At 41.3% G+C, this 25,677-nt stretch overlaps 2 protein-coding genes across 4 annotated transcripts in view; one reads left to right on the top strand and one right to left on the bottom strand.

Moving 5' to 3' along the window:
* Positions 1–23,897, top strand: part of LOC111728740 (inversin-like) — a 58,696-nt gene extending 34,799 nt beyond the window's left edge. For both annotated transcript variants that reach the window (XM_023534264.1, XM_023534263.1), the window contains exons 9-13: positions 3,806–4,083; positions 7,265–7,982; positions 19,503–19,732; positions 20,421–20,495; positions 23,250–23,897. In XM_023534264.1, the coding sequence (XP_023390032.1) occupies positions 3,806–4,083; positions 7,265–7,982; positions 19,503–19,732; positions 20,421–20,495; positions 23,250–23,395 (1,447 nt within the window). In that variant the 3' untranslated portion in view covers positions 23,396–23,897. The remainder of the gene's footprint in view (positions 1–3,805; positions 4,084–7,264; positions 7,983–19,502; positions 19,733–20,420; positions 20,496–23,249) is intronic.
* Positions 23,898–24,866: 969 nt separating this feature from the next.
* TEX10 (testis expressed 10) overlaps positions 24,867–25,677 on the bottom strand; it is a 41,505-nt gene continuing 40,694 nt past the window's right edge. For both annotated transcript variants that reach the window (XM_011366267.2, XM_011366268.2), the window contains one exon: positions 24,867–25,071. In XM_011366267.2, coding sequence (XP_011364569.1) covers positions 24,958–25,071 — 114 coding nt within the window. In that variant the 3' untranslated portion in view covers positions 24,867–24,957. The remainder of the gene's footprint in view (positions 25,072–25,677) is intronic.

Genomic DNA, 25,677 nt, shown 5'->3' on the forward strand with positions numbered 1-25,677 from the left:
TAAGCATAGTTTACCATATAGCCTTGGGTACGTCTCTTACCTCTCTGCCAAACGAGTGTCAGCCTCAGTAAACTGAGGTTCCTTTTCAGCCTTCTAGACCGTGAGCCGTGGTTCTGGACCTTTTTTTTCTCCAGGGAGACACATACATGTGGGATCATGTTCTACTCTCGGGAGTCGTATCCTCTGTGTGTGTGTGTGTGTGTGTGTGTGTGTGTGTGTGTGTGTGTGTGTGTGTGTGTGTTGTCGTTGTCATTGCTGTTTTTGTTTTAAGGTAGCAGAATAGATAAAATAGGATGCAGGTTATGCATAATTCCCAGTTCTAATCCCATCCACCTTCTCCCCACTACTTTTACATCAAGAACCACAGCTCTGGAGAACTACACAACTGGACTCTGTGCCACCTAGAAGACTTTTTAAAATTTAAAATGCATCCATTTCTTAAAAAGCATTGATATACTTATTTTCATAAGTTGAGGGTCTAATTATATATTCTGATAACATCCTTTCTCCCAAATCTGCTTATGCAGTTCTACCAAAATGAAAAACAAGCCTCCCCCCTAAAAAGTCTTCACAAGGCAGAGCCCCCTTGTTTTCTGGACAGCCCGATCACTCTAAGAGGCTGGATCCTCTGTTCATCCTGTGGCTGCCTTTGTCATGAAAGGTCCACAGTGACAAGGTTTGCCCAGGGGCTGATTGTACAGTGACTTCTTAGAATTGAAAAGGAAAGCTGTTTGGTTTCCTAAAAGAAAGAGAAATGACTGCTCATATAACCAAGTCTAGTTTATCACCTCAAAGCCCTTTTTAATGGCAATGAGCCCCACGTAGATGCCAAGCCAGACAAGTGCACACATGCGTCTGTCTAAAGGACCAGTGTTCTCTTACAGCAGTTCTCGTCGGCGCTGGTACAGAGCAGCACTCCCTCCGCCTGTCAGGAACAAGGCTCTTAGATCAATTAGCAGCGCTTCACCACCCAGATGCTGCCACTTCCTTCTGAAAAGCAGCCTTTTGCCCAGACAGATCACACTAAAATGGTACCTGCTAGCATCTATATGAATCTCAAGTACCAGTGGCGACAGGTTGTCCAGCGAGCCTGCCGATTGCAGTGCAGCGCACTCCAGTGTCAGCAGTTGGCAAAACATGTAACAAAACCAGGTTCAAATAAAAGTATGAGAGCTGTACAGGTGTTAGCACATCCTGTCTGGCCACTTTCTCTGGGAAGGGACTCAGTACAAAACTATTAGGTAAGCAAGCCTGGACCTCAAATCAGGACCCACAGGAAGAAAGACCTTCAGAAGGGAAAGTTAAGTTGACTGGGCTTTATATCAAAGACCCAGATAGCTATCCTCTGGCTCTTTCCTGTCCCTTGAGACCTAAATAAGTTTTGCTCCAAATTCCACAGTCTGTGGAGATCTGAATTCTATGACTTCTTGGGGGCTTAGGGTGGCTGCCTCAGTCCTTGCTTCCATGTCTGGTGTCTTAGCTCTGCAACTTGTCAGGTTGCTTATAAAAAAATAATAATTTTTTAAAGGCATGTATGAGCATGGTGTATCGTACAAAAAGTGAGTGTCATCGAGAAGAATCACATTTCGTGTCTCATAATGGTATGGACTAGACTTTCCTGTTCTCTTAGCTCTGTACTCAGGTGTGGTCAGAGGAGCAGCACCTGTAGAACCTGGATGCGTGTTAGAAATGCAGAAGCTTGAGCCCTACCCCAGGCTTGCTAAATCGGAATCTAGATTTTAGCAAGGTCTTGAGATTCAGTTCATTACAGTGTGAGGAGCACAGATCTAAAGTCCTTGCTCGTCACCTCGCCATGGGTGGATTCGCTTTGCCCTGGCTCTGGCTCTGCACAGTACCCAGTCTCTCATCTTCTCCATCTTCTCCTTCCCTTCTCTCTCTCTCGTTCTCTCATCCCGTCCTCCCTGTCAGGAGCTGCATACAAATTCTTTGTGTCATGACAGAGCAGCTCTCTTCTCTGGAGCCACTTAGTCACCACCTAGGCCCTGGAGTTCTCACCTTCTACCAGCCCTCAATCCTGTCCCCGACCTTCATAAAGTATTTATCGAATCAAGATCCCCTTCTGATAGGGACTCTGATACCAGCTACTTTGATAAAAGAAATCTCTCCATCTTGTTACAAAAGATACCTGGATTTTATAAAGACACGTAGTTTCCAAACAGACCCCTAAATCAGTTCAGGATTTTAAGCTATCATGTAAGTGTTAGACACTACCATGTAAGTGTTCTCGGCAGGAAAGTTACTCGTTGGAGGTCATTTTGTGGTTGTTGGCAGAGGCAGGACCAGAAAAGTTCTTATACCTCCTAGTGTAAGCTTCTCTCCACTACACCCTGATCATTCTACTTTTAACTGACCCTTTAAGTGGACTCGGATTCTCTTCCTGCGCAGTCACCGAGGCATCTGGGTAGCAAATATGTATTGGGTGCCTGCTGTGAATAGCAGGCACTGATCAAGGATCAGAAGGGGCACAACGGGCCTGGTTTTTCCATACTGCTTGCCTTTGCCCACACTGCTCCCTCAGACTGAAATCCTCATTCATTCCCGCTTAGGTGCCTGGTGCACTCCTACACGGCTTTGAGGATCGACAGCTGAGACTCTGTACGGGATTCTCCAGACAACGTTAATTACGACTTCCTCTGCGCAAGCACTCTTAAAACATTTCTTCCATTCTATGTTAGGCCTTTGTTTTCCTACCTATTCTCCTCTGAGTAGAAGGTCCCTCAAAAGAGGGCTGGACTCTGAGGACCTCCTCACTGTGCCATCGGTGCCCACACAGGAGAAGCTCGGAATGCGTGTTTTCTCCCTCCTTTCTTTCCCTTGGAAATGCCTCTGTGTTCATGGTGCCTGTCAAATAAACCCTGTCCTTAACTCAGCCCCTTCTTGGACCTGGGCTGCCTCAGGCCGTCGGCTTCACACTGCCGCTCATTTCTAGACCTGGCCTTCTGTTCTGTTGCTCTCCAAAGGTTCCAGCTTAGCCACCAATTACTAGTATGTGACCTTTTTTTTTTTTGGATAATATTTTCTTTCTTTATTTATTATTAAATTTATTGAGGTAACACTAGTTAATAACATAAATTTCAGTTGTACATTATAATTTGATACCTGTATACTCTACTGCATACTCACCACCAAGTCTAATTTCCCGTCATCACCATATTTGACCCCCTTTATCATAGAAGAAAACATAGATATTTAAAAGTGAACATATTGAAAAGAAACCACTAAACTTCTGGACATTGGTCTCAGAGGTGTTTTTGTGAATTTGACTCCAAAGACTTTTTGAAAATCATCCTACCTTCTGGACCTCATCTGCAAAATGAGTGGGTTTGGCTCATTAGCTAGAGCTCTTGATGGGTTGCAACCACAAGTGTGTCATGATCAGTTGTGAGGTGCTTTGTAATTTTTTCATATAATCATTAAGATTTGCTAATGATCATTTTAATGGAGAAAATGAAAGGTTACCCTTATAACTGTCATTCTTAGTTGCTTTCTGAAACAGGAGAAAGGCTTGGGGACATACACCTTGGGATTGTGTTATATCTCACAAAAAGTTCGCTGGTTATGTCATATGTATCTCGACAGGGCAAAGGCTGACCTGTAAGATTCTTTTCAGTTCCATCATCTTAGAGCTATAAAGCTTGGAGAAAAGTCTGCTCCTGGAAAATGTGAATTTCTAAATCCCTCCTGTGATGTGGTAGCTCCTCTTAAAATTTAAATCTCACTCAGGAACACTTGAGCAGGTAACAGTCCTAATTTTTTTCCTCTTCTTCTTTGGCTTTGCTTCCAGGAAGCGAGAGGAAGAAAACAAGCGGAGAGAAGCAGAGCAGCAGAAGGGAAGGCTGAGCCCAGATCCCTGCAGGCCCCAGGCCCCTCCCAGCACCCACGCTGAGCCCCACAGGCAGAGCTGGGGCCCCAGCAAACAGCCTCCCGTCAGCAACGCAGCCCAGGGCCCTGAGCAGAGAGCCTGCAGAGGGTCTCCTGGCAGAAGGTCTCCAAGCAGAGCCCTCCAGAAAGAGCAGCCTCTTTCCCCAGACTTGCAGAGAACAGAACCCAGAAAGCCAAATGGTAAATGTATTGCCTTTGTTATCCCGTGCCAAACCATGGACTGTGGGCTCTTTTGACTGGTGTATTTAGACCACTTACATTTGATTAATTAGGTCAGCACTGAAGTCTACCATTTTATTATTTGTTTTCTATTTATTTCCTCTGGTTCTCATCCCTGTTTCTTTTTTCTCCCCTTCCTCTGGGTTACTGAGACATCTTTTAGGATTCCATCTTGAGTGTACCTCTTTCTATAGCTTTTGTGGTGATTGCTCTGAGTATTACAATATATACAAGAGGCTTACAACAGTCTACTGGTATCAGCATCTTCCACATTGAGTGAAATGTGGAAACCCACTTGCATTTAGGTACATTAACCTTCCCCTTTTTTAAATATCATTGCACGGGTATCAGGTGGTTTTATAATTTTTGTTTCACTCCTCAAATGTAATTTATAAAACTCACGAGGGAAATGATAGTCTGTTTTATGTGCGCATATTTTTTTTCTGATGTTTTGTCTTCCGAATGCTCCAAGTTTCTTCTTTTATCATTTCCTTTCTGTTTGAAGAACTTTCTTTAGCCAATTTAGAGGTAGGTCTGCTAACAACAAATTCTTTGAGTTTTCCTTTGTCTCTGAATATTTTTATTTTATTCCTGAAGAATTGTTAACGTGGATACAGAATTCACGCTTGGCAGCTTTCTTTCGGCATTTCAAAAAACCTGTGCCACTTCCTTCTGCCTTCCCTAGTTTCAGATGAGAAAGTCACGGTCATTCAAACTGTGTTCCTCAGTAATGTTCCTAGGTAACATGTCATTTCTCTCTGGCTGCTCTCAAGGCTTTTTCTTTATCTTCAGTTTTCAAGAGTTTAGTATGATGTGTCTTGGCATGGATTTTTGGAGTTGAATCCTGTTTTGAGTTTACTTAGTATGTCGTGGGTGCCCAAAACCTTCCCTAGGTTCAGTAATTTGCTAGGAGGACTGACAAGGCTCAGTATATAGTTGTACTCATGGCTATGATTTATTATAACAAAAGGATTCAAAACAAAATCAGCAAAGGGAAAAGGCACATGGAGCAAAGTCCGGAGGAAACTAGGTGCAAACTTCCAAAAGTCCTCTCCTAGATGAGGCACACAGGACACACGTACATCTTGCAGCAGTGAATTTTAACAACCAGTTAGACAACATTTTTCTACCAGGAAAGTGACCTAAAGCAAGGACTCCAAGATTTTTATCATGGGTCAGTCGTGTAAGTCCCATCTACTTAGCGTACACCAAAATTCCAGACTCCAAGAAGGAAAGGAGTTATCTAGCATAAATATATTATTTGTACAAAGCAATTTAAGCACATCGAGCCATTCTTATCAGTTAGGGAATGGCGAGAACCCTCCAGAAATCTAAGTGCAAATGCCAACAAAGTGAAAAAGTCAAATAATGTCTTAGTATTGTTATAAAAATAGTTTTGACCTTGTGGACCCCCAGCAAGCGTCTCTGGGATCACCTAATTCAGGACTTAGACAATTCAGTCTGTCACTCTGGACTTCAGTTTTCTTAGCCATAAAACGGGGTATACTCTCCACACTGCAAGGCAGTTATGAATAGAAATAAAATAATGTGGAGTACTTGTTATAGACCATGACTCATAGTAGGTCTTCAGTAACTACTATTATTAAACCACACTACTGATCTAGCCAAGAACAACCACATAAAAGTATACATCAATGGCCACAAACATTTCCAGGCTATAATTCCATAACCCACTTTACAGAGACAGTGCATTAGCGATATATCCCTTAAGGATAGTGTGATGCTTTACTCATTAATTTATTTATTCAGTCAGCATTCACTAAACTACCATGATGTGACAGCCATGTGGAATTTCTTCAAGTTCTTAGCTTGAGGACTTTGCATGTAATGTATAAAGGTTGTATCCTGTGTCTACAGACTATATCTTTTTAGATTAGTATCTGAATTTACATTAAAATTATTTTTTTAAGCAAATTTAAATTTGAACTGAAATTCTGTTCTCTATTTATATGAATAAACAGTGCCAAGTATTCTGCCACTGAATAGCAAGCACAGTTCCCCTTTCTCCAGACTTCAATAGCAATTTATTTTCTGCTCTTCCAGCCTTCACCGATGGTCTTTTCATTACCTTTCCAGCCTCTGCTCACCAACCAGTCCCAAAGTCAGTGCCGTGGGTTTTAGATTTTTGTTAGGGCAGCACCTCTCCTTTTTAGGTATCAGTTTCTGTGTGTTGGTTATCTCTTGTGACATTACACATCACCCACAAAACTAAGTGGCTTAAAACAAAAACGATTTATTATTTTACACAATTCTGTGGGTTGGCTGGGTAGTTCCTCTCCTAGATCACCTGGGCTTACACATGTGGCTACAGACGGCTTCCGTCACATGTCTGGCGATTGGTGCTGGCAGTTGGCGAAGGTGTCTCAGTTCTCTTCTCCATGACCTTTCATCCTCCAGTACGTTAGACCATCTTCCTTGCATATTGTTCTCTGGGTGGTGCTCTGAGAAAGAGAAGGCAAATGCTACGAGTCTTCGTGCGGGCTAGGCTCCACAACTTTCACATCACTTCTACCGCCTTCTGTTAATCAGAGCGTGTCACAAGGCCAGCCTAGATTCAAGGGGGTGGAGACATAGACTCCACTTGTAGGTGGAAGGTGTTACAAGATCACATTTCAAAGGTGAGTGCATGCTGGGGTGGGAAGACCCTTTGGCCCTTAAATTTCATAAGGAGTAATGAGTCTCTTCTGTATCCTTAACACCTAGTAAGTATTTGTTGAATGTGTAGCTGTATGGTACTAGCTAGATGCTTGAGATTCAGAGATAGAAGACAGGTTGTTAAACATGACATGAAAAGCATTCACTGAGCATAATCATGTTTTTTGTAAGAGTCAAAGCTTTCCTTCTACTCAGTTCACTAAATCATTTATTCATGCGTTCATTCAACAGGTATGTTTTTGAGCTCACACTATGTACCAGCCATACTGAATTATAATTAAGGCTAAGAATCGTACCATCACATCTTTCTTATAGCAGTGAGCACAATATTGGTTACCTAGGTAACTATCATGGTGATGCTATAGGATGGGACTGAATATTTTATGTGAGCAAATGAACAGACCTGCCCTACTATTGCAAGTTTTGGACAATAAATATCCTTTTCCCTTTTCCTTGTTTCTCCAAGAAACATCTAGAGAACATTCTAAAGGCCGATCTTCCTGTGTCCACTTTAGCCCCAGTGAAGGCAGTGATGGCGCCAGGTATCCAGGAGTCTCCTCTGTTGACAAATCCAGAGGTGAGACAGTTGGCGAGCAGCATTGTGACAAGGGGAAAGGCTTCTTGAAGCAGCCCTCCTGTATCAGGGTGGCTAGGCCAGATGAAAATGGAGACGACCCCAGTTGGGCAGCTGCAAGCCTTCAGCAGCAGGATGGCCACCGGAAGCCGAGCAGGCGGCACGACACAGCACCTAAAGCCAAATGTGCCTCCCAGAAAAGGCGCATTCAAGAGCTCAGAGGAGGAAGGTGCTCCCCAGCTGGTTCTAGCCGGCCTGGCAGTGCCAAGGGGGAGGTGGTCCATGCTGGGCAGAATCCTCTTCACCATCGGACACCAAGAAACAAGGTGACACAGGACAAGCTTGAAGGAGAGATGCGCTCAGATTTGCCACAGAGCACAGAGGTGTTGAGGTCGGGAGTCAGGAAGTTGGGGATATCCACCTTGTCTGAGGATGCTCAGGTACCTAAGGAGACTGATCCAGCTCCTGGTCCTCACTCTGTACAGAGTGTGAATATTGACCTTCTCCCTGTAGAGCTGCGGCTGCAGATAATCCAGAAAGAAAGAAGCAGGAAAGAGCTGTTTCGCACAAAGAACAAGGCAGCAGCGGTCATCCAGCGGGCCTGGAGACGGTAAGGAGGTGGGGTGCCGCAGCGTTGTTCTCTGCTTGTCCCGCTACCTCTAACACGCCACCCCCTGAGCGCTGTGATATTTCTAGTGAATTCCATGTGCTGGGGTGACGAGGCCAGTTTAATTGAGCCTACCCATGAAATTTACACAGGTGCAGATCCCAGTAATTTACACCGGATGAGCTATTTGGAAGGTGTTTTTCTCAAGAAAGATAGGAAAGCACCCAGGATAGCCTGGTGTAGAGGACAAAGCCCTCAGTTTGTAACCAGGAAGCCTGAGTTCCGGGTGAAGCTCTCACAGGTTATCTGACCTTGGGCAAATCACTTGGCCTCCCTGACCCTCAGTTTTCCCATCTGGGAAGCAAAGTTTAACATTGGCTGCACCGATCCTGTTTGTATGACAAGCTATAGAATGAGATAATGTGTGCTTCATAAATTCTAAAGCCCTACACATGTAAGGTGTCTTGTTTTTCTTTTTTTTACTACCCAGATATTAGTCCTACCCCAAACACCTACACCAGGGCCTGGATATAGTGGATTGAGTGACTGAAATTCATTACAAAAACCTGTGTAAACATCTACCACACTCAGAACGTAGGGTAGGTGCTGGGAGGAAGGGTGGAAGGTTCCTAAAATAGTGAGCCAAACACCTCCAGGTATTATGCAGAGACTGGAAGTGTCCTTTGCTGTGAGTTTTCACATATTTCATAATCTCCTTCACACTGCAGGCCTCACTAGGGCCTAATTCCAGATTAGGCCTTATGGTGATGACCAGTGCCCGGGGGAGAGCTGGACACATTGCCGACAGGTGGGAGTCATGTGGCCTCCATCTCCAGAGAAAGGAAGGTTGATGGGGGAACAAAGCAAGCAAATCACTGGGAGTACAGGTGTGCCGCATATCAACGGCCCTGTCAGGAGATAAAAGGGCTGGAGAGCACCTAACGTTGACAGAGAGCGAAGAGACAGTGAGAGAGCGGTTCTTGTGAGATGCACGTAGTGGCCTCAGGGTCTGTTGTGCCAAAGACTGTCTGACCCAGGGGTGTGTGTGCTTCGTGCTTGCACAGCCTGCGCTACAGAGCATCTTTAAGTCTGTGCAAGCTCTGGGCTGTTTACAAAGTCATGTCATAGCTTTGCTCTCCTAGCCACACCAGGAAGCCATCGTGAGAGGGATTAGTGTTCTCATTTTCAGATGAGCAAATGGTCTCAGAGAGGAAAAATGACTTGTCCTAGTGGTGCAGGTCCAGCACTTGAAGCTGCGTCTGCTTCAATCAAGTCCAAGGGCCTTTCCCGTACATTCTCAGCAAAGGTGGTGTTAGCTGTGGTCAAGGTAATGGAGGCGGAGGCGGAGGTGGGCGCTGTGCTCTTCACCTCAGAGCAGGCTGAGGACGAAGAGCTGCCTGGACGGCACTCACGGTCATCAAGGTAATGCTGAAATTACTACTACTGTTGATGCTAGTAGGTGGCATTTATTGGACACCTGTGCCAAACGCTGTTCTAAGGAGTTTTACATGTAAGATTAACTCATCTAATCCTCAAAATAACCCTGTGAGGTAGATACTCTTATCCCCATGCTGCAGATGAGGAAGCTGAAGCATGGAGAGGTTAATCAACCCACCAAGGTTACAGAGCTGGCTTTGAGCTGAGACATTCTGCCTCTGAAGCCACGGTTGGGAATGGTCCTTGCTCCCCCCAGGAAATTCTGCCAGGATGTACACTGGCTGCCATCCCAGAGGAACTTTTTGTTAAGTATTTCAGCTGAAACCTAGGATCTAAACAAGGCAGCGAGTCTTACCACGTCAGGCCCCCACAGCTGCTCCCTCGCTGAAATGCCTCCCTGTCAGACTGTTCTGACTCTTTTGAAGAGTCAGGAGCTGACAGGTCCTGTCAGTAAGAGCCCATAGCAGCAAATGAGCTTTCAGTCACTGCCCCCAAGAACAGTGGGCTCATAGTCTGTGTGCCCACCTGGGGAGGCAACTACACAGGCTGCACCATCGTGCAGTTCTGAGATCTGGGACATCAACTCCTAAAGGGCTTCTGGGAAGCTGCATGTTGTGGGAAGTTGAATGTCTGGTGATAAAAACACATTGATTCTGTTATAGCCTTATATATCTTCCATCTTCAGTGCAGGAGCCTGGAGTGCTGTCCCTGGACAGTGTGTGGTGTCTGACACCAAACCTAAGGAACACTGAGGGGCGGGGTGGGGAACGGGGCTTGACACACAAGTGCATAGTCAGAGCAGGCTGTTGTTAGAGGAAACATGTCGAGGAGGGAGAAAGGCAGACTGGAAAGTGTGCAGGGATAGGTTGCGCAGATTGAACCTTGGTCCCAGAGGAAATGAAGCTCAGACTCAAAGTGCGAGTTTTATTATCAGTCAAGACTTGACTATTTTAAAGGTTGAAATCATACTGAACAGGCTAAACTGGGCTGGAAAGTCGCTGTCTACGAGCGATTGCTGTGTAAAACTTCCCTTTTTGCCTCAACCTGTGTAAACCACCTTCTGTCCGTTCTTCTCCAGTATGTTAAAGGTGAATAAGCAAGGATAGGCTGGACTGTGAGAACCCGGAGCCCAGGGTGGAAAGGATAATTGGGCAGTTAAGTTTCTCAATAAACCAGGAGAATGGGGGCATAGAGGCTGTTACTCAGAGCACTGGGACCATCAGACACAGACTCAGTCTCCACACCGGAGTCAATGAGGTAGTTGTGTCCACTTAAAGCCAGAGCTGTTACAGCTTCAGCCAGCACCTGGGCTCCCCAGTGAGTTCCTGCCCGCAAAGCAGAGGATGTGGAAGACACTTGTCCTCTCAAATAAAAGAAACTGAACTGTGGAGTGGCACTGCCCCATAACTCCATCTTTTCTCTACAGTTAGCTTTTGGGAAGTGTGGTACATCTTCTAGTAGAGGGATGACACTGTTTGTCACGCCAGGAAAAGACAGGAATCTTGTGTGAAATCAGCCTTTAGGGCAGGAGGGGGGCCGCACCAGGCACTGCAAGGATCTTTTAACTGACTTAGAAAGGTGGTTATTTCCTACACCCTAAAATCAGGCCTGGGGCCTGCTGCTCTCTACAGCACCCTATAGGCTCACCAGCAGTTAATCAGCTACAGATAATGAACACTGTTGCAGCTTTCCTTAGGCGGCTCCAAAACAGCTGTGTTCAATAAAAAGTTTGGGCTTGCATGTGAATAAACACCAAATAAACTCTACACATAAATATAGCCATCATCCGTTTGCCCCTGGCCTCTGCCACCCCAGGTTTCACCCTCCAGCAGAAAGATCTTAGTAAAACACAGCTCTTACCTTTGCCACTATTTTTGAAAACCTCTGTGGGTCCCTACCAAGAACAGAGTACAGACCAAAGTCCTTAGCAGTATTTGGCTGTTGGACCAGACAGTACTGAGTTTGAATGTTGGTGTCTCTTGGCTTTAGCTATGTGACCTTCTGCAAGTTACTTAGCCTTTTCCTCCCTGGTTTTATTGAGATATAATTGGCATACAGCACTATATATGTTTAAGGTGTGAATGATCTGACTTACATATATTGTGAAATGATAACCACAGGGAGTCTAATGAACATTCATCATCTTATATATTTTTTAAAAAGGAAAATGTTATTTCCTTGTGATGAGAACTCAGGATTTACTCTCAGCAACTTTCACATATACCAGAAAGCAGTGTTAACTATAGTTATGATTAGTTATGTTGTTTATCAGGTACCAGTCTGTGGCCTGTTAGGAACAGGGCCACACTGCAGGAGGTGAACTGCAGGCAAGTGAGCGAAGCTTCATCTGTATTTGCAGCCGCTCCCCAGCATTAGCATCACCGCCTCAGCTCCACCTCAGATCATCAGGCATTAGATTCTCATAGGAGCACCTGTCCCGTCCCCAGTGCCAAAAAAGTTGGGGACTGCTGATATGTCGCCAGTACTTATTTATCTCATAACTGGAAATTTGTACCTTTGACCACCTTCACCCAATTTCCTCTCCCCCACCCTGTCTCTGATAGCCACAAATCTGATCTCCCTTTCTGGGTTTTTTTTTTAAGATTTCACATGTCAGTGAGATAATACAGTATTTGTCTTTCTCTTACTTCTGTCACTTAACATAATTCCCTCAAGGTTCATCCATGTTGTCACAAATGGCAGGAATTCCTTTTTTATGACTGAATCATATTCCATTATCTATATATCACAACTTCTTTATCATTCATGTTCAGTGGACGCTTTGGTTATTTCCATGGTCTAGTTATTGTAAATAATGAACATGGGGGTGCAGATACCTCTTTGACATACTGTTTTAATGTCTTCAGTTAAATACCTAGATGTGGAAATGCTAGATTATGTGGGATTTTTTTTTTTTTTTTTTTTTTTTGAGGAAACTCCATACCGGTGTCCATAGTGGTTGCACAAATTTACATTCCCATCTGCTATGAACAAGGAAGGATTCTCTTTTCTCCACATGTTCTCCAGTATTAGTTATCTCTTCTTATCTTTTGGTAACAGTATTCTAACAGATGTGAACTGGTATCTCATTGTGGTTTTGATTTGCATTTCTCTGTTGAATAATGATGTTGAGCAGCTTTTAATATATCTGTTGGCCATTCATATATCTTCTTTGGAAAAATGTCTATTCAGGTCCTTCGCCCATTTTTTCACTGATTGTTTGGTTTTTTGTTATCTAGTTGTATGAGTTCTTTATATTTTTTGGATATTAACCCATTATAAAATGTCATTTGCATATATTTTTTTCCCATTCTATAGGCTGTCTTTTCCTTTTGTTGGCTATTTCTTTTGCTGTGCAGAGTATTTTAGTTTGAGGTCGTCCCACTTGTTTTTTATTTTGTTGCTCGTGTTTTAGGTGTCATCCAAAAAAGCATTGCCAAGAGTCATGTCAAGGAGCTTTTTTTCTGTTTTCTTCAAGAAATTTTATGGTTTCTGGTATTACATTGAAGTCTTTAATCCATTTTGAGTTAATTTTTATGAGTGATCTAAGATAGGGGTCTAATTTCATTCTTTTACATGTGACTATCCAACTTTCTTAGCACCGTTTATTGAAGAGACTGTCTTTTTCCACTAAGTATTCTTGCTCCCTTGTCAAATATTAGTTGACTGTACATGCATGGATTTCTGGGCTCTCAATTCTGTTCCATTGGTCTGTTTTTATGTTAGTATTATACTCTTGATTACTATAGCTTTATAATATTGCTTGAAATTGGGAAGTGTGATGCTTCCCGTTTTGTTCTTTCTCTGGATTACTTTGTCTATTCAGGATCTTTTGTGGTTTATGTATATTTTAAGATTGTTCCACTTCTGTAAAAAAAAAAAGAAAAAATGCCATTGGAATCTTGATAGGGATTGTACTGAATCTTTAGATAGCTTTGGGTAGTATGGACATTTTAACTATGTTAATTCTTCCAACCCATGAACACAAGATACTGTTCCGTTTATTTGTCTTCTTCAATTTCATCAGTGTCATGTAGTTTTCAGTGTACAGGTTTTTTACCTCCTTAGTTAAATTTATTCCTAAGCATTTTACTGTTTTTTATTTTATTATAAATGGGATTATTTTCTTTTCTTTTTCAGATAATTTGTTAGTGTGTTGAAACACTACTGGTTTTTGTGTGTTAAATATATATCCTGCAAATTTACTGAATTTGTCAATTGCATCTAACAGTTTTTTTTGATGGAGTCTTTAGGATTTCCTATAAATAGAATCATATCACCTGCAAAGAAACAATTTTACTTTTCCCTTTCCAATTTTGATGCTATTTATTTTTATTTTTATTTATTTTGCCTGATTGTTCTGGCTAGGACTTCTAGTACTGTGGTGAATAGGGGAGATTGAGCACCCTTGTGTTATTCCTGATCTTAGAGGAAAACTTTTCAACCTTTCATCACCGAATATGGTGTTAGCTGTGGGCTTCTCATATATGGCCTTTGTTATGTTGATGTACATTCCTTCTATACCTAGTTTGTTAAGGGCTTTTTTAAATATAATGAACAGATGTTGAATCTTGTCAAATGCTTTTTCTGCATCTTTTAAGATGATTCTACTCTTTTTCTTTCATTCTGTTAATGTGATGTTTCACATTGACTTCTATATGTTGAACCATCCCTGCAACACAGGGATAAATCCCATTTGATCATTGGGAGTGATCCTTTTAATGTGCTGCTAACTTTGGTTTGCTAGTATTTTATTGAGAATTTTTGCATCTGTATTCATCACAGATACTGGCTTGTAGTTTCCTTGAAGTTTCCTTTTCTGGCTTTGGTGTCAGGGTAATACTGGCCTCATGAAGTGAGTTTGGGAATGTTCCCTCCTCTTTGAATTTTTGAAAGAGAGAAGGACTGGCATTAATTCTTTAAATGTTTGGTAAAATTCATCAGTGGAGCCATTTGGTCCTGGACTTTTCTTCAGTGGGAGACTTTTGATTACTGATTCAATCTCCTTATCCATTATTGGTCTGTTTAGATTTTCTAATTCTTCCTGATTCAGTCTTGGTAGGTGTATGTTAAGTTTTCCATTTCTTCTAGATTGTACATATTGTTAGCATATGGTTGTTCATAGTAGCCTCTTATGATCATTTGTATGTGTATGGTATCAACTGTAACATCTTTTTCATTTACAATTTTGATTTGGATCCTTTTTTGTCCCCCTGGTTATTCCAGCTAAATGGTTTGTCAATTTTGTTTATCTTTTCAAAGAACCAACTCTTCGTTTTATTAATCTTTTCTCTTGTTTTCCTGTTCTGTTTCATTTATTTCTGCTCTAATCTTCATTTTGTGTTTCCATCTGCTAACTTTTGGCTCAGTTCTTCTTTTTCTAGTTCCTTAAGGAATACCATCAGGCTGTTTATTTGAAATCTTATCTGTTTCTTAATGTAGGCATTTGTTATTAAGAACTTCTCTCTTAGAATTGCTTTTGCTGCATCCCACAAGTTTTTGTATGTTTATTTCCATTTATGTTTGTCTTGAGATGCTTTACTATTTCTTTAATTTCTTCTTTGATCCATTGGTTGTTCGAGAGCGTCTTGCTTAATTTCCATGTATTCATGAGTTTTCCAGTTTTCCTTCTGGTTTTCTAGTTTTATACCATTATGGTCAGAGAAGATACCTGTTAAGATTTCGGTCTTCTTAAATTTGCTAAAACATGTTTTGTGCCTAACATGTATGATCTATTCTAGGAAATGTTCCACGTGTGCTTAAGATTGTCTACTGCTGCGGTTGGGTAGAAAGTTCTGTGTCTGCTAGGTCTATTTGGTCCATAGTGTTGTTCAAATCCACTTCTTCCTTATTGATTCTGTCAGGATGATCTATTTGTTGAGTGTAGGGTATTAAATTCCCCAGCTATTATGGTATTGCTGTTTATTTCTTGTTAGCTGTTAGTTTTTGCTTTATATATTTAGGTGCTCTCATGTTGGCTGTACAAATATTTACAACTGTTATATCTTCTTGATGGATTGACCCTTTTATCATTATATAATGTGTTTTTCTCTTTTTACCATTTTTAAAGTCTGTTTTATCTGATGCAAGTCCCTGGTTTTTTTGGTTAACATTTGCTTGAAATATCTTTTTCCCATCCATTCACTCTCAGTCTGTGTTTCTGAAGCCAAAGTGACTCTCTAGTAGGCAGCATGTTACTAGATCTTGTCTTTTTATCAATGTAACCATTCCATGCCTTTTGAATGAGAGATTCAATCCATTTACATTTAATAACTGTTGGTTAAGGACTATTGCCATTTTAATTGTTTTCTGAGTGCTCTGTAGATTTCTCATCCTGTTGTCTTTTTTTGCTTTGATGCTTTTTGGTATCAATATTCTTTGACTTCCTTATTGTTTATTTTTATGTCATTAGTACAGGTTTTTCCCTTGCGGTTACCATGGGCTTACATGAAATAAAATTATAACACTATTTTAAACTGATAACTTCCATAGCATTCCTAAACTTTACATTTTTACTTCTCTCACCCCCCTCACATTTAAGGTTATTGATGTTACAGTTTGCATATTTTTATATTGTGTATCCAGTGACAGATTATTGTAATATGATTATTTTTTGTAATTTGTTTTCTTTTCACTTAGAATTATTTCTTTTTGAAGTCTTGACATTCAGCATCTAAATAGTAATTCCAATCAGTGCCTTTTAAAATCATAGCACACTTGTGCATAAAATAAGAAAAATGTATAACTTAACCATGTTTTTACATTCATAATTTCATTTAGTTACTGTAATAAATGACTTTCTGATTCTTAGTCATTGGCTTCACTATTCTTTGTGTAATCAAGACTACATTTGTTTAACTTTTAAACTAGTTGTAAGTGATTATGTACCACTGTTACCCTATTATAGAATCTAACTTTGACTGTTTATCGTAACCAGTGAATTGCATATTAGCTTCTTAGGTTTCTATGATGTTAATAAGCATCCTTTTACTTCCACTAAAGAACTAACTCCCTTTGGCATTTCTTATAAGGCAGGTCTAGTGGCGATGAATATTCTGAGCTCTTTTTCGTTCAGAAAAGTGTTCATCTCTACTTAATTTCTGAAGGACAGCTTTTCTGGGTGTAGAATTTTGGTTTGACAGGATTTTTTTCTTCCTTACAGTAATTTGAACATATCATCTTATTCTGGTTTAGGACATTTCTGTTGAGAAATCTGCCAGTAATCTTATGGGAGTTCCCTTGTATGTAACTTCTCTTTTCTCTTGTTACTTTCAAAATTGTCTTTGACTTTTAACCATTTAAATATAATGTGTCTTAGTGTAGCTCTATTCAGGTTCAACCTATCTGAAGTCCTTTGGGCCTAATGAATCTAGATATCCATTCCCCTTCCCAGGTTTTGGAAGTTCACAGTCATTATTGCTTTAAATATACTTTCTACCCCTTTCTCTTTTTCTTCTCCTTCTCAAATCCCCATAATGTAGATAGTTTCTTTTTATTGTGTCTCATAAGTCCCATAGGCTTTTTTATTGATTTTATTTTGAAATTAATTACTGGTTTTGTTGTTGTTGTTCTTCTTCTAACTGGATAATTTCAAATGTCCTGTCTTCTAGGTCACCGATTCTTTCTTCTGCATAGTCAAGTCTGATTTTGAATTCTTCAGTTTCAGTTCATTTCTCTATTGAATTCTTCAGTTTGGTCATTGCATTTTTTAGCTCTAGGATTTGTTTGGTGCTTTTTTGGGTGGTTTCTATTTGTTGAACTTCTCATTTTGTTTGTGCATTGTTTTCCTAATTTCATTTAATTGTCTGTTTGTATTTTTGTAGTTCACTGTAACTTCTTTAAGAGGATTATTCTGAATTGTCAGTTCATAGATTTCTATTTCTTTAAGGTCAGTTATCAGGGCTTTTTTAGTTTCTTTTGGTGGTGTCATGTTTACCTGATTTTTTGTGATCCTTGATTCCTTAAGTTGGTGTCTGTCCATTTGAGTATGCAGTCTCCTTTTACAGAATTGCTTTTGCAGAGACAGTTCTTCACCAGTCAGTTCAGTTTGAGTTTCTGGACATGTCTGCTGATAATGTTCTTGGGCAGGTGAGGCTTGCTAGCCACACACTGCCCAAGCTCTGAGGCCGAGTATAGGTGGAGGGGTGTGGAACAGTGTCACTGGCTCAGAACAGCTGGATAGGTATTGCTGGCTTCTCTGCCCAAGCAAGGCTGTAGGATGGGCTCTGGGGTTGCCCAGGTTCTCTGATCAGATATATAGACAGTTTGAACTGGGTACTAAGCAATAGACAGGGCTGTAATTAGCTTACCTGCCCTGGTATAACAGCAAGTTGGGCCCCAGGGCCTGCACAGCTTGACATTTGGGCACTTGAATCAGGGAAGACAGTGTACTCCATTCCCTGGCTAGATACAGCTACCAGTTTTGGTCTGCAGACAAGGAAAGCCAAGAGCTATGCTCTGTTCAGGTACCACTGTAAGAAGGGCTGTTGGATGAGCTATGCAGCTTCTTGTGTGCTCTGGTTAGGTTCCCTGGTAGGACAGGCTGAAGGCTGTATTTCAGCAATAGCCAGGGCTATGAATTACTTTCCCTGCCCAGGCAGAGTGGGAAAACCAATCTCCAAAGGCAGCAAGGTTCTTTGTTATCTTGATTCAAGCAGTCCTGCTCTCCAAGTTCCCTGGCCAAGTGGTGCTACTGCTTTACTCCGCAAATGATCAGCTCTGCCTGCCATACTGTCTGCTTGAGTGTCATTAGGCTACGCAGCTTCCAGGTGGTCTGGCCAGGCTCTCTGATTAGGTGGGGGCCAGGAGCTGTACTCAGGAGTGAGTCAAGCTATAACAGCTCCCCTGCCTGGGCAAGGTCACGCTGGGCTTCAGCGCCAACAAGGCTATTTAAGAACCTGGATCAGGCAAACCTGCATGCTGCTGAGTTCCCTGGTCAGACTGTCACTGTCTTGGCTCTGAAGATGAGCAAAGGCACTGATTGGAATTACTACTTGGATGCTGAAGGTAGGAACTCAGACTGCAGAAATCCACATGCAGGTTGTTGCAAGTCCCTTCCCTCTTTTGTGTCATAGTCAGATTCTCAGTGGTTAAGCCACACAGATTCTCCCACAATCTCCAGGGGGTGAGACTGCAGTGTAGGCTCCCAAGAAGCAACCCCAGTGCTAAGGGAGCTGGATGTCCTCTCTGAATTCTTTCTCCCATGGAGGAACTGTAGACCTCTCAGTGTGGTGCTGTGCGGGCCCAGGGGAGGGGCAGTGCTGTCATCAGGTAGCTGGTCTTCTTACCACTTCACATGTGGTCTGACTTGGTCTGTCGTACAGTGGGGGTGCTTCAGCCTCATCCTCATATTCTAGGATTTTCTCAATGGTGTCTTATCCATGAACAGTTGTTCTTGTGAGGGAGAATAAAGCCAGGAATGATCTATGTCACTATCTTGGTGACATCACCTCTACTCAGCCTTTATCAGATTTATAGTCTGCCTCACAGATTTATTTTCAGGCTTAATCATCAGTGCCTGGTATACAACAGGCTCTGAACAAATATCGGCTTCTTCCACGGTGTAGCCCAGCCTTCTATCCACCTTCCTGCACCAAATACACAATGCTTCATACACACCTCATTACTGACTTTCCTGCACAAATGCCCACACCTCTGCTCATGCCAGTTCTGCCTACAATGCTCTTCTGACTGGTAAGCTCCTTCTCATCCTTTAAAACTCTGCACAAATGTCAGCCTTTTAAAGCCTTACCAAAACCACAAAGTTATCAGTCCATCTGTCTCATGCCATCTAGCTTCTTGCTCTCATATAGTATTTATAATATTGCATTTATTGTTTACACATTGGTCTGTCCCATCTTCAGGGCAAGGACTCATCTGATTGATTCCTAGTTCAAGAAGTACTTGATGGAAAAGGACAGAATTCAGCATTCAACTTATTGCCACTGAAATTAGGAATGGGAACACATATGAATCTCCCAAGAGAGTTCAGCAAATACTATTCCTATAGCGTCTAGGAACCTTAAGGAAATTTGGTTTTCTCAATACTGTGCTCTGAAAGCCTCTCCCTTCCTCTAACCCCACCAGCTACCAGCTCAGGAAGCACCTGTCCCATCTTCTGCATATGAAGCAGCATGGAGCCAGAGATAAAGACAGATGGAACCGAGAGTGTATAACATTGCTCCTCCAGGTTTGGAGGAAGGAACTGGAACTGAAATCCCCAAAGACCACCACAGTAAGCAGGATCACCAAGAATCCATCCAAGAGCAGCTCAGGCACAAAGTCCAACAGGCACTCAGTGCTCAAGCAAATCTACGGTAACTGTCTTTCTGGGTACCTTGTAGTTTATGACAAGCACCTCCAGTGTCACATCAGAATCTGAGATGGGGTTTAATTGCATGGGGCAGACCTCCAATTTATGTAGGAACTTTATTATACTTCCAAGCACCAAGAGAATTCTCAGCACCACATTTAATGCCTCCCTTCCAGCAACTGTGAGTCAGGATTGGTTTGATGAGGCATTCTGGCATCTCAACCCAGAGATCCTTCTGGCCAAGAGATTCTCTGCTGGGCTTCATAAATGAAAGCCTCCCCATTGTAACCTCTTCAGGCCGCTACTTGGGTCCTCCCCCTACATGAACAACTGGGAGGACTCCAGGCACAGGCAGACCCTGTCTCACTTTGACCCTTATTTATATGCTAAGATAGTATATTTTCAGCTCTAGAAAGAGCCCATCCAAATAATAAACTCATCCCAGAACAAGCCTGCCTAGTTCTTCAACAGAAAAAAGTTGAGCCAAGGCACCTTTAGAAACAGATCTGTGGCCCAGGCAGCAAAATCTCAGGACCAGCCCCTGGACCTACATGTTCTTTCTACACCACACCTAATTTATCTTGGCCAACACTTGCAAGCTCAAGCCTTCATTCACCTCAAGGAATTCAGAACTTGGTCAGGTTGCGGCTGTCATTGGTCAGTGATAGATGATCATTGTTGGTTGATTTCAGGTTGTTCTCAAGAAGGGAAAGTACATCATCCCACAAGATCTTCGAAAGCCCATTCTGTGCTGCGTCTCAACTCAGGTAAGGCAGCCACTGCACTGGCAACAGATTCGGGAGACAATGTGGGTAGGTATTTTCCCTTGTTTCATCCCCAAAGATAGAAGACATTAGAACAAGGGTTTCCACTGGTCATTTGATTTCAAGTATGCATGTGTTTTTCATCTCCCTTCCATGGAATTACTGCATTCAACATCTATTTCCATCAGAGGCAAGTTATTTTTATAACTTAAAGCTATTAACATTACATCCAGTAGAAACACTAAGTGGTAGCTTCTGTTGATCCTTTACTTGTTCACATAAAAGGGGGAAATGAAAATACTGTTATTCTTCAAAGTAATCCTTGAGAATTCTTGTTCCATTTTGGTTTCATATTAAGATCCTCAACTTAAAGATGGGAGGAAGGTCCTTAACCACAAATTCCGGCTCTTGTTTTTTAGGGCCCCATAAGGAAGACAATTAATATTTAACAGTACATCCAGCTCAGGCTCAACTGTGCACACTTTCACTCATACAGAAGCAGCTTAGGGAACTTTTCAGCTGTAAAACAAGAGTGTTTTACTCAGGGCCCCTTCATCCACACCAGCATTAAATTTGGGTGATAAGTTCAGTGCTGTCAGCAGTTAATGCCAGGTCCAGTGTTTCTTGTGGGTGGCTATGGCAACACGCTCCCCCCACCCTCCCTAATCTACAGTCATGCTGCAGGAACAGAGTGCAGCTGGGAAGGTGAACAATGACTGTCAGCATGAACTTTAACATTCATTTAGTTTCTGATGGGGGGGAAACCTGGAGGTAGGGGGAAAGTAATTACTGCAAAATCTTTAAAAGAGTTGGGCTACACATGTAATATAGGCAGGATGATCAGGGAATGCTGGGTGGGGTAGTTGGAAATTTTCAAAGTAATCAAAGCCCATAGTTCTATGTTGAAGAAAAAACATACTTGAGTGAACTGAAGTTTCAAAAAAGAACTGTCAGATATAACTACTAAAATGTAGCAGTTAGATAATCAAATATTATAAATTAGATAATCAGTATTTTTTACTGTCTCAGGAGAAAAAAATCCAGTACCATCAGAAGTCTTTAAAAATGGGTTAGCAGCATAAAAGGTTTTTAAAGGACTCACAAAGGTCAGAATAAACAAATTCAAAGAAATGCATAATGGTTTCTTAGGACTTCATAGGAACAGCCTGTTAGTTCTACACATGCAATTCTGGCTGGCTTAAAAATGGATGAATATTGAAAAGAATCTTCTTCTAAGGCTAAACTTGGGATAACACACAGTTATATTAAGCCCACCCACCCCAATAACCCATTAATCAGTGAATAAGGCTATCGTCAGAGCCGCTAGCTACAGTTTAACTGAAGGCTGTAAGTTTTATACAGAAAACATGTCTAAATCATTTCCATGAAATGGGCATGACTTTAACATACACAAAAGTTTCTGCAATGTGAAATCAGAGGCCAAAGTGAACTTCAAAGAAGAAATCATTCATTTTGGCCTTCAAACCTTGACTAGAAATGTTAGCTCGTTTTTTGCTTTGAGCACTTCATGGGTTTAAGGATCTTCTGATTTTGTTCACTATTCTGTTTAGCTTTAGGAAACTGTTTGGCATATTATAGGTACTCAAATATATAAGTGGAGATTGTTGCTCTCAACCTCCAACTTAAGGAGAGGCTTTACCTCTTAAAAAGGAAGAGCGAGCAGAAAGTGAGCTGGACGTAGCAGAGTGAAAGCCTCCTTTGACTGTTTCTCTCGATGTATTCAGGAGACAGTTTAACAACCTCTGCTCTCTCTCTCGTCTTCCACACCCACCCCTAGCAACCAACCACAAAGAATAGCAGCATAGTAATAGAGTGTATATATCTATGTGTGTGTGTACACACACCCCCCTAAATTTTGGGGCCTAGCTCTTAAAAAAACTCCCTTAAAAACCATTCCAATGAATGGAATAACTATGGCTTAAGTGATTACTAGTAATGGTACCTCTTGTGTGAATGCAGAATATTCTTGCCCATCTATCGAGGGGTATGCAAATGACAACTCAAGACCTGATGCAGCCAAAACCACACCAGAGTTCCAAAACAGTAGTTCACTTTAAAATATTTTATTGAAGTAAATAAAACCAAAAAGAAAAAGACATATGTTTCTAACTTTTTAAAACTACTCACCTTTCATGTTTGCTTCTTTGCTCCATAGAAAGGAGAATATGGCCTCAGCAACGCTTCTTAACCATTTGGGGCGTCAGCATCCTCACTTGTTAAACGTGAGGGTTGAGTATACCACTATTGTTTTCCAACTGTGGTATCCTATAATTTTGTAATTGCAGAGTCATAAAAAGGCCTAAAAAGTCCATTTCAAGTTTAATATGCCTATCAGTCTATCACCTGAATAATTTTCAAATGAACCTGTTTTCTAGAATGGACTATAGCCAAGTGTGTGGCACATGGGGTTAAAAGATACATGTATATGTCTATTATATTAAGAGATGCACAGAGAAAGATATACCAGTTATTCCAGGCAAACTGAAGACCAAGGTTCTAGTCCTAGCTCCTCAAGCACCTGCCCCTCCCACTCAAAGTTCTTCCTTGTGAGGTGTCACATTATCTTTGAGATGGTAGAAAATGCAAGGCCAATAAATCATCCAGTCTCTACAGTAAACTGGCCATCACCTTATGGATCGTCTAAAATTAAACCCTTTTTTCTTTACCACCAATGAACTCTTCCCTTCACATTAAAATTAATAACCTGAATATTTATCTGGTATTTGTTTTTAACAGTGAGCAATTTGCAGTGTATACACCTCCTTGAGAACAGTGGACGATCAAAGAATTTTTCTTATAACCTGCAATCAGCTACTCAATCGAAAAGAAAAACAAAGCCTCGACCACCAACAGAGGAAGACTGTCAGGGGGAACTGCAATAGCTAGTGCAGAGTTCCTATTCCCTGCCGATTATCTTTTACATCTTGGGAACACTAATATCCATGCCTGATGCCTTATTAAGCCTGAAAATGTAACAAGTGAAAAAATGTCAGAATGTTTTCTTTCTGATCCTACATAGCACTGTTTGGTAAATTATCATAACCTGCCTTCACCTCGGTCAGTATGGCTGGAAAGGAGAATTTATAATTAACAGTAAAGTCGAAGTAAAACTAAGAATATGAGTGCTAAAAGAGCTGCTGGGTTGAGATTTCTGCCAGCCAGATGGTGTAGGCCTGGTCTTTCGGCTCCCATGAAGCAGCTAAATGAGATGGGGAGGAACCTGTCCTACAGCAGCCACCTTCATTTCACTACTTTTCTGGAATCTAATGCAACAAAATTCATTATAGACACCACATCCTATTACTTCAACATTAGCAGTTTTAAGTTGTAGACCAGAATCAGGACCCAGAATTTGCTTTTAGTAATTATCTGTTAAAACCATAAGAGGTGCTCTGTTTATCTGTTGACTCCTTACATTTTACAGTTCGTGTTGGCCTCAAAGCCACAGGTTGCTGCCACGTACTCTCTGAACAGCATTACTGGTATCACGGCACCAAGCAAGCAGCCAGGCAGGTGTACAAACCAGACCATCTATGTACAAGGTAGCAGTTCAGCCTTAACATTCCACTTGTATTTTCCACCTGACTGCAGGGGTGAGCAATCTTATCAAAATGCCATTCCTACTGACAGGAAATGGCTAACTACACACATTCTAGCTCTGTAAGAACACCTGTTTTAAATGAAATCTAGTAACTGGGACCTATTCACATTTTTAAGGCAAAGCTAATGCAGGAATGTAAGCAGGAAGCATAAACAAACAGTAACACAGGCTCAAGGATATTTCTAAGACCGCTTCCATTTTAAGATTACTGCCATTACTTGTCCTGACAGAGACAGGAAGGAATAGGGTTAATTACCATGATTTTTAGTTAATTAAATTTCATAATTATGAAAATATAGAAATAAATATAACTAATATTTAAGAACTATAATGGATTATTAGTAGAAAATCACTTTGAAAGTAGTTATTTCAATCAGACCAACCACCATTTAAATATAGGAAAATCTGAAACTGTAGTATTGCCTTGAAATCTTGCCCCTGCACGGTGGGCTATAAAACTTCTGTAAAAAACAATGGATAAGGGCAACCACTCCCAAACAAAACAAAATACTGGTTTCTGTTGCTGTCTGAACTGGAACTGAGGAAACAAAGAATGAGGTTTGCCTACATGGGATCACAAAGACTTTTAGCTAATTTCTTGTCAAATAATAGAAGGTACCACATTATCACTCTTTTGTAAATATTTAGTTTCTATGAAATGTAAAATATTACTACCACATATCACATGCTAGTTCAGGAAGCCAGCTTGCATTATTTTCCTACCTTAGTGCAAAGGAAAGTTCATAAACAACTTCTTTAAAAGTTCAGTTTTAATGACAAACATTTATTACCTCGGTCTGTTCAAAATTAGATGTGAATAACAATTTCAAACAGGGAGCCTCTTTAATACACTGTATTCAACGTGCTGGGCCCCTGTGGATGTCCAGTGACATACACGTTGAAGCAGTAATGTAAGTCTGTGAGCCACTGTTCCTGAACACCTCCACTCTTCAATGTCTGCAGAGAAAAATAAGTAATTTGAGAATTCTACCAAAATTGCTATACTACCTGAACTGTTTTCACATCTAAACAAGATCTCAGAGCCACTGCAACAGTATCTCATCTATTAATCACCACAGAAAATCTTACTGGAAAAGAATTTATTAATTAGGCATTGCCACAGGTAGATCCTCAAGTAGGAGTGCTACAAGTTTCTTTGGTTTGTTCCCTCCTGCTAGGGACTAACAAAATTTTACTATCCACAATCCCTACACTCGACTTCCTCCCCTCAGCATTCTAGAGTCTCTAGATCTTTGTACTAACATCAACCAAGAATGTTACAGGGCTGAATGACAACTTTTGTCACTCCTTATGGAGGTGGGTTGATTCTCCAACCTCAGAATAATCCAAATTCTTGGCTTTCATCCCTTTTATTTCTGAATTACTATTACATATACCAATTAATAACCACCGTCCCCCAGCAAATACCTATATGAAAAAACCTCCCTAACTCTCCCATACTAAAAACACCAAAACAATCCTAGAGAACAAAACTGCCCCCCAAAACAGACAGCTGAACACACAGAGCCAACATTAGACAAAGCTGAAGACTGCAACTTCCTT

Source organism: Pteropus vampyrus, unplaced genomic scaffold (assembly GCF_000151845.1).
Source record: "Pteropus vampyrus isolate Shadow unplaced genomic scaffold, Pvam_2.0 Scaffold123, whole genome shotgun sequence".
Lineage (NCBI taxonomy): Eukaryota > Metazoa > Chordata > Mammalia > Chiroptera > Pteropodidae > Pteropus > Pteropus vampyrus.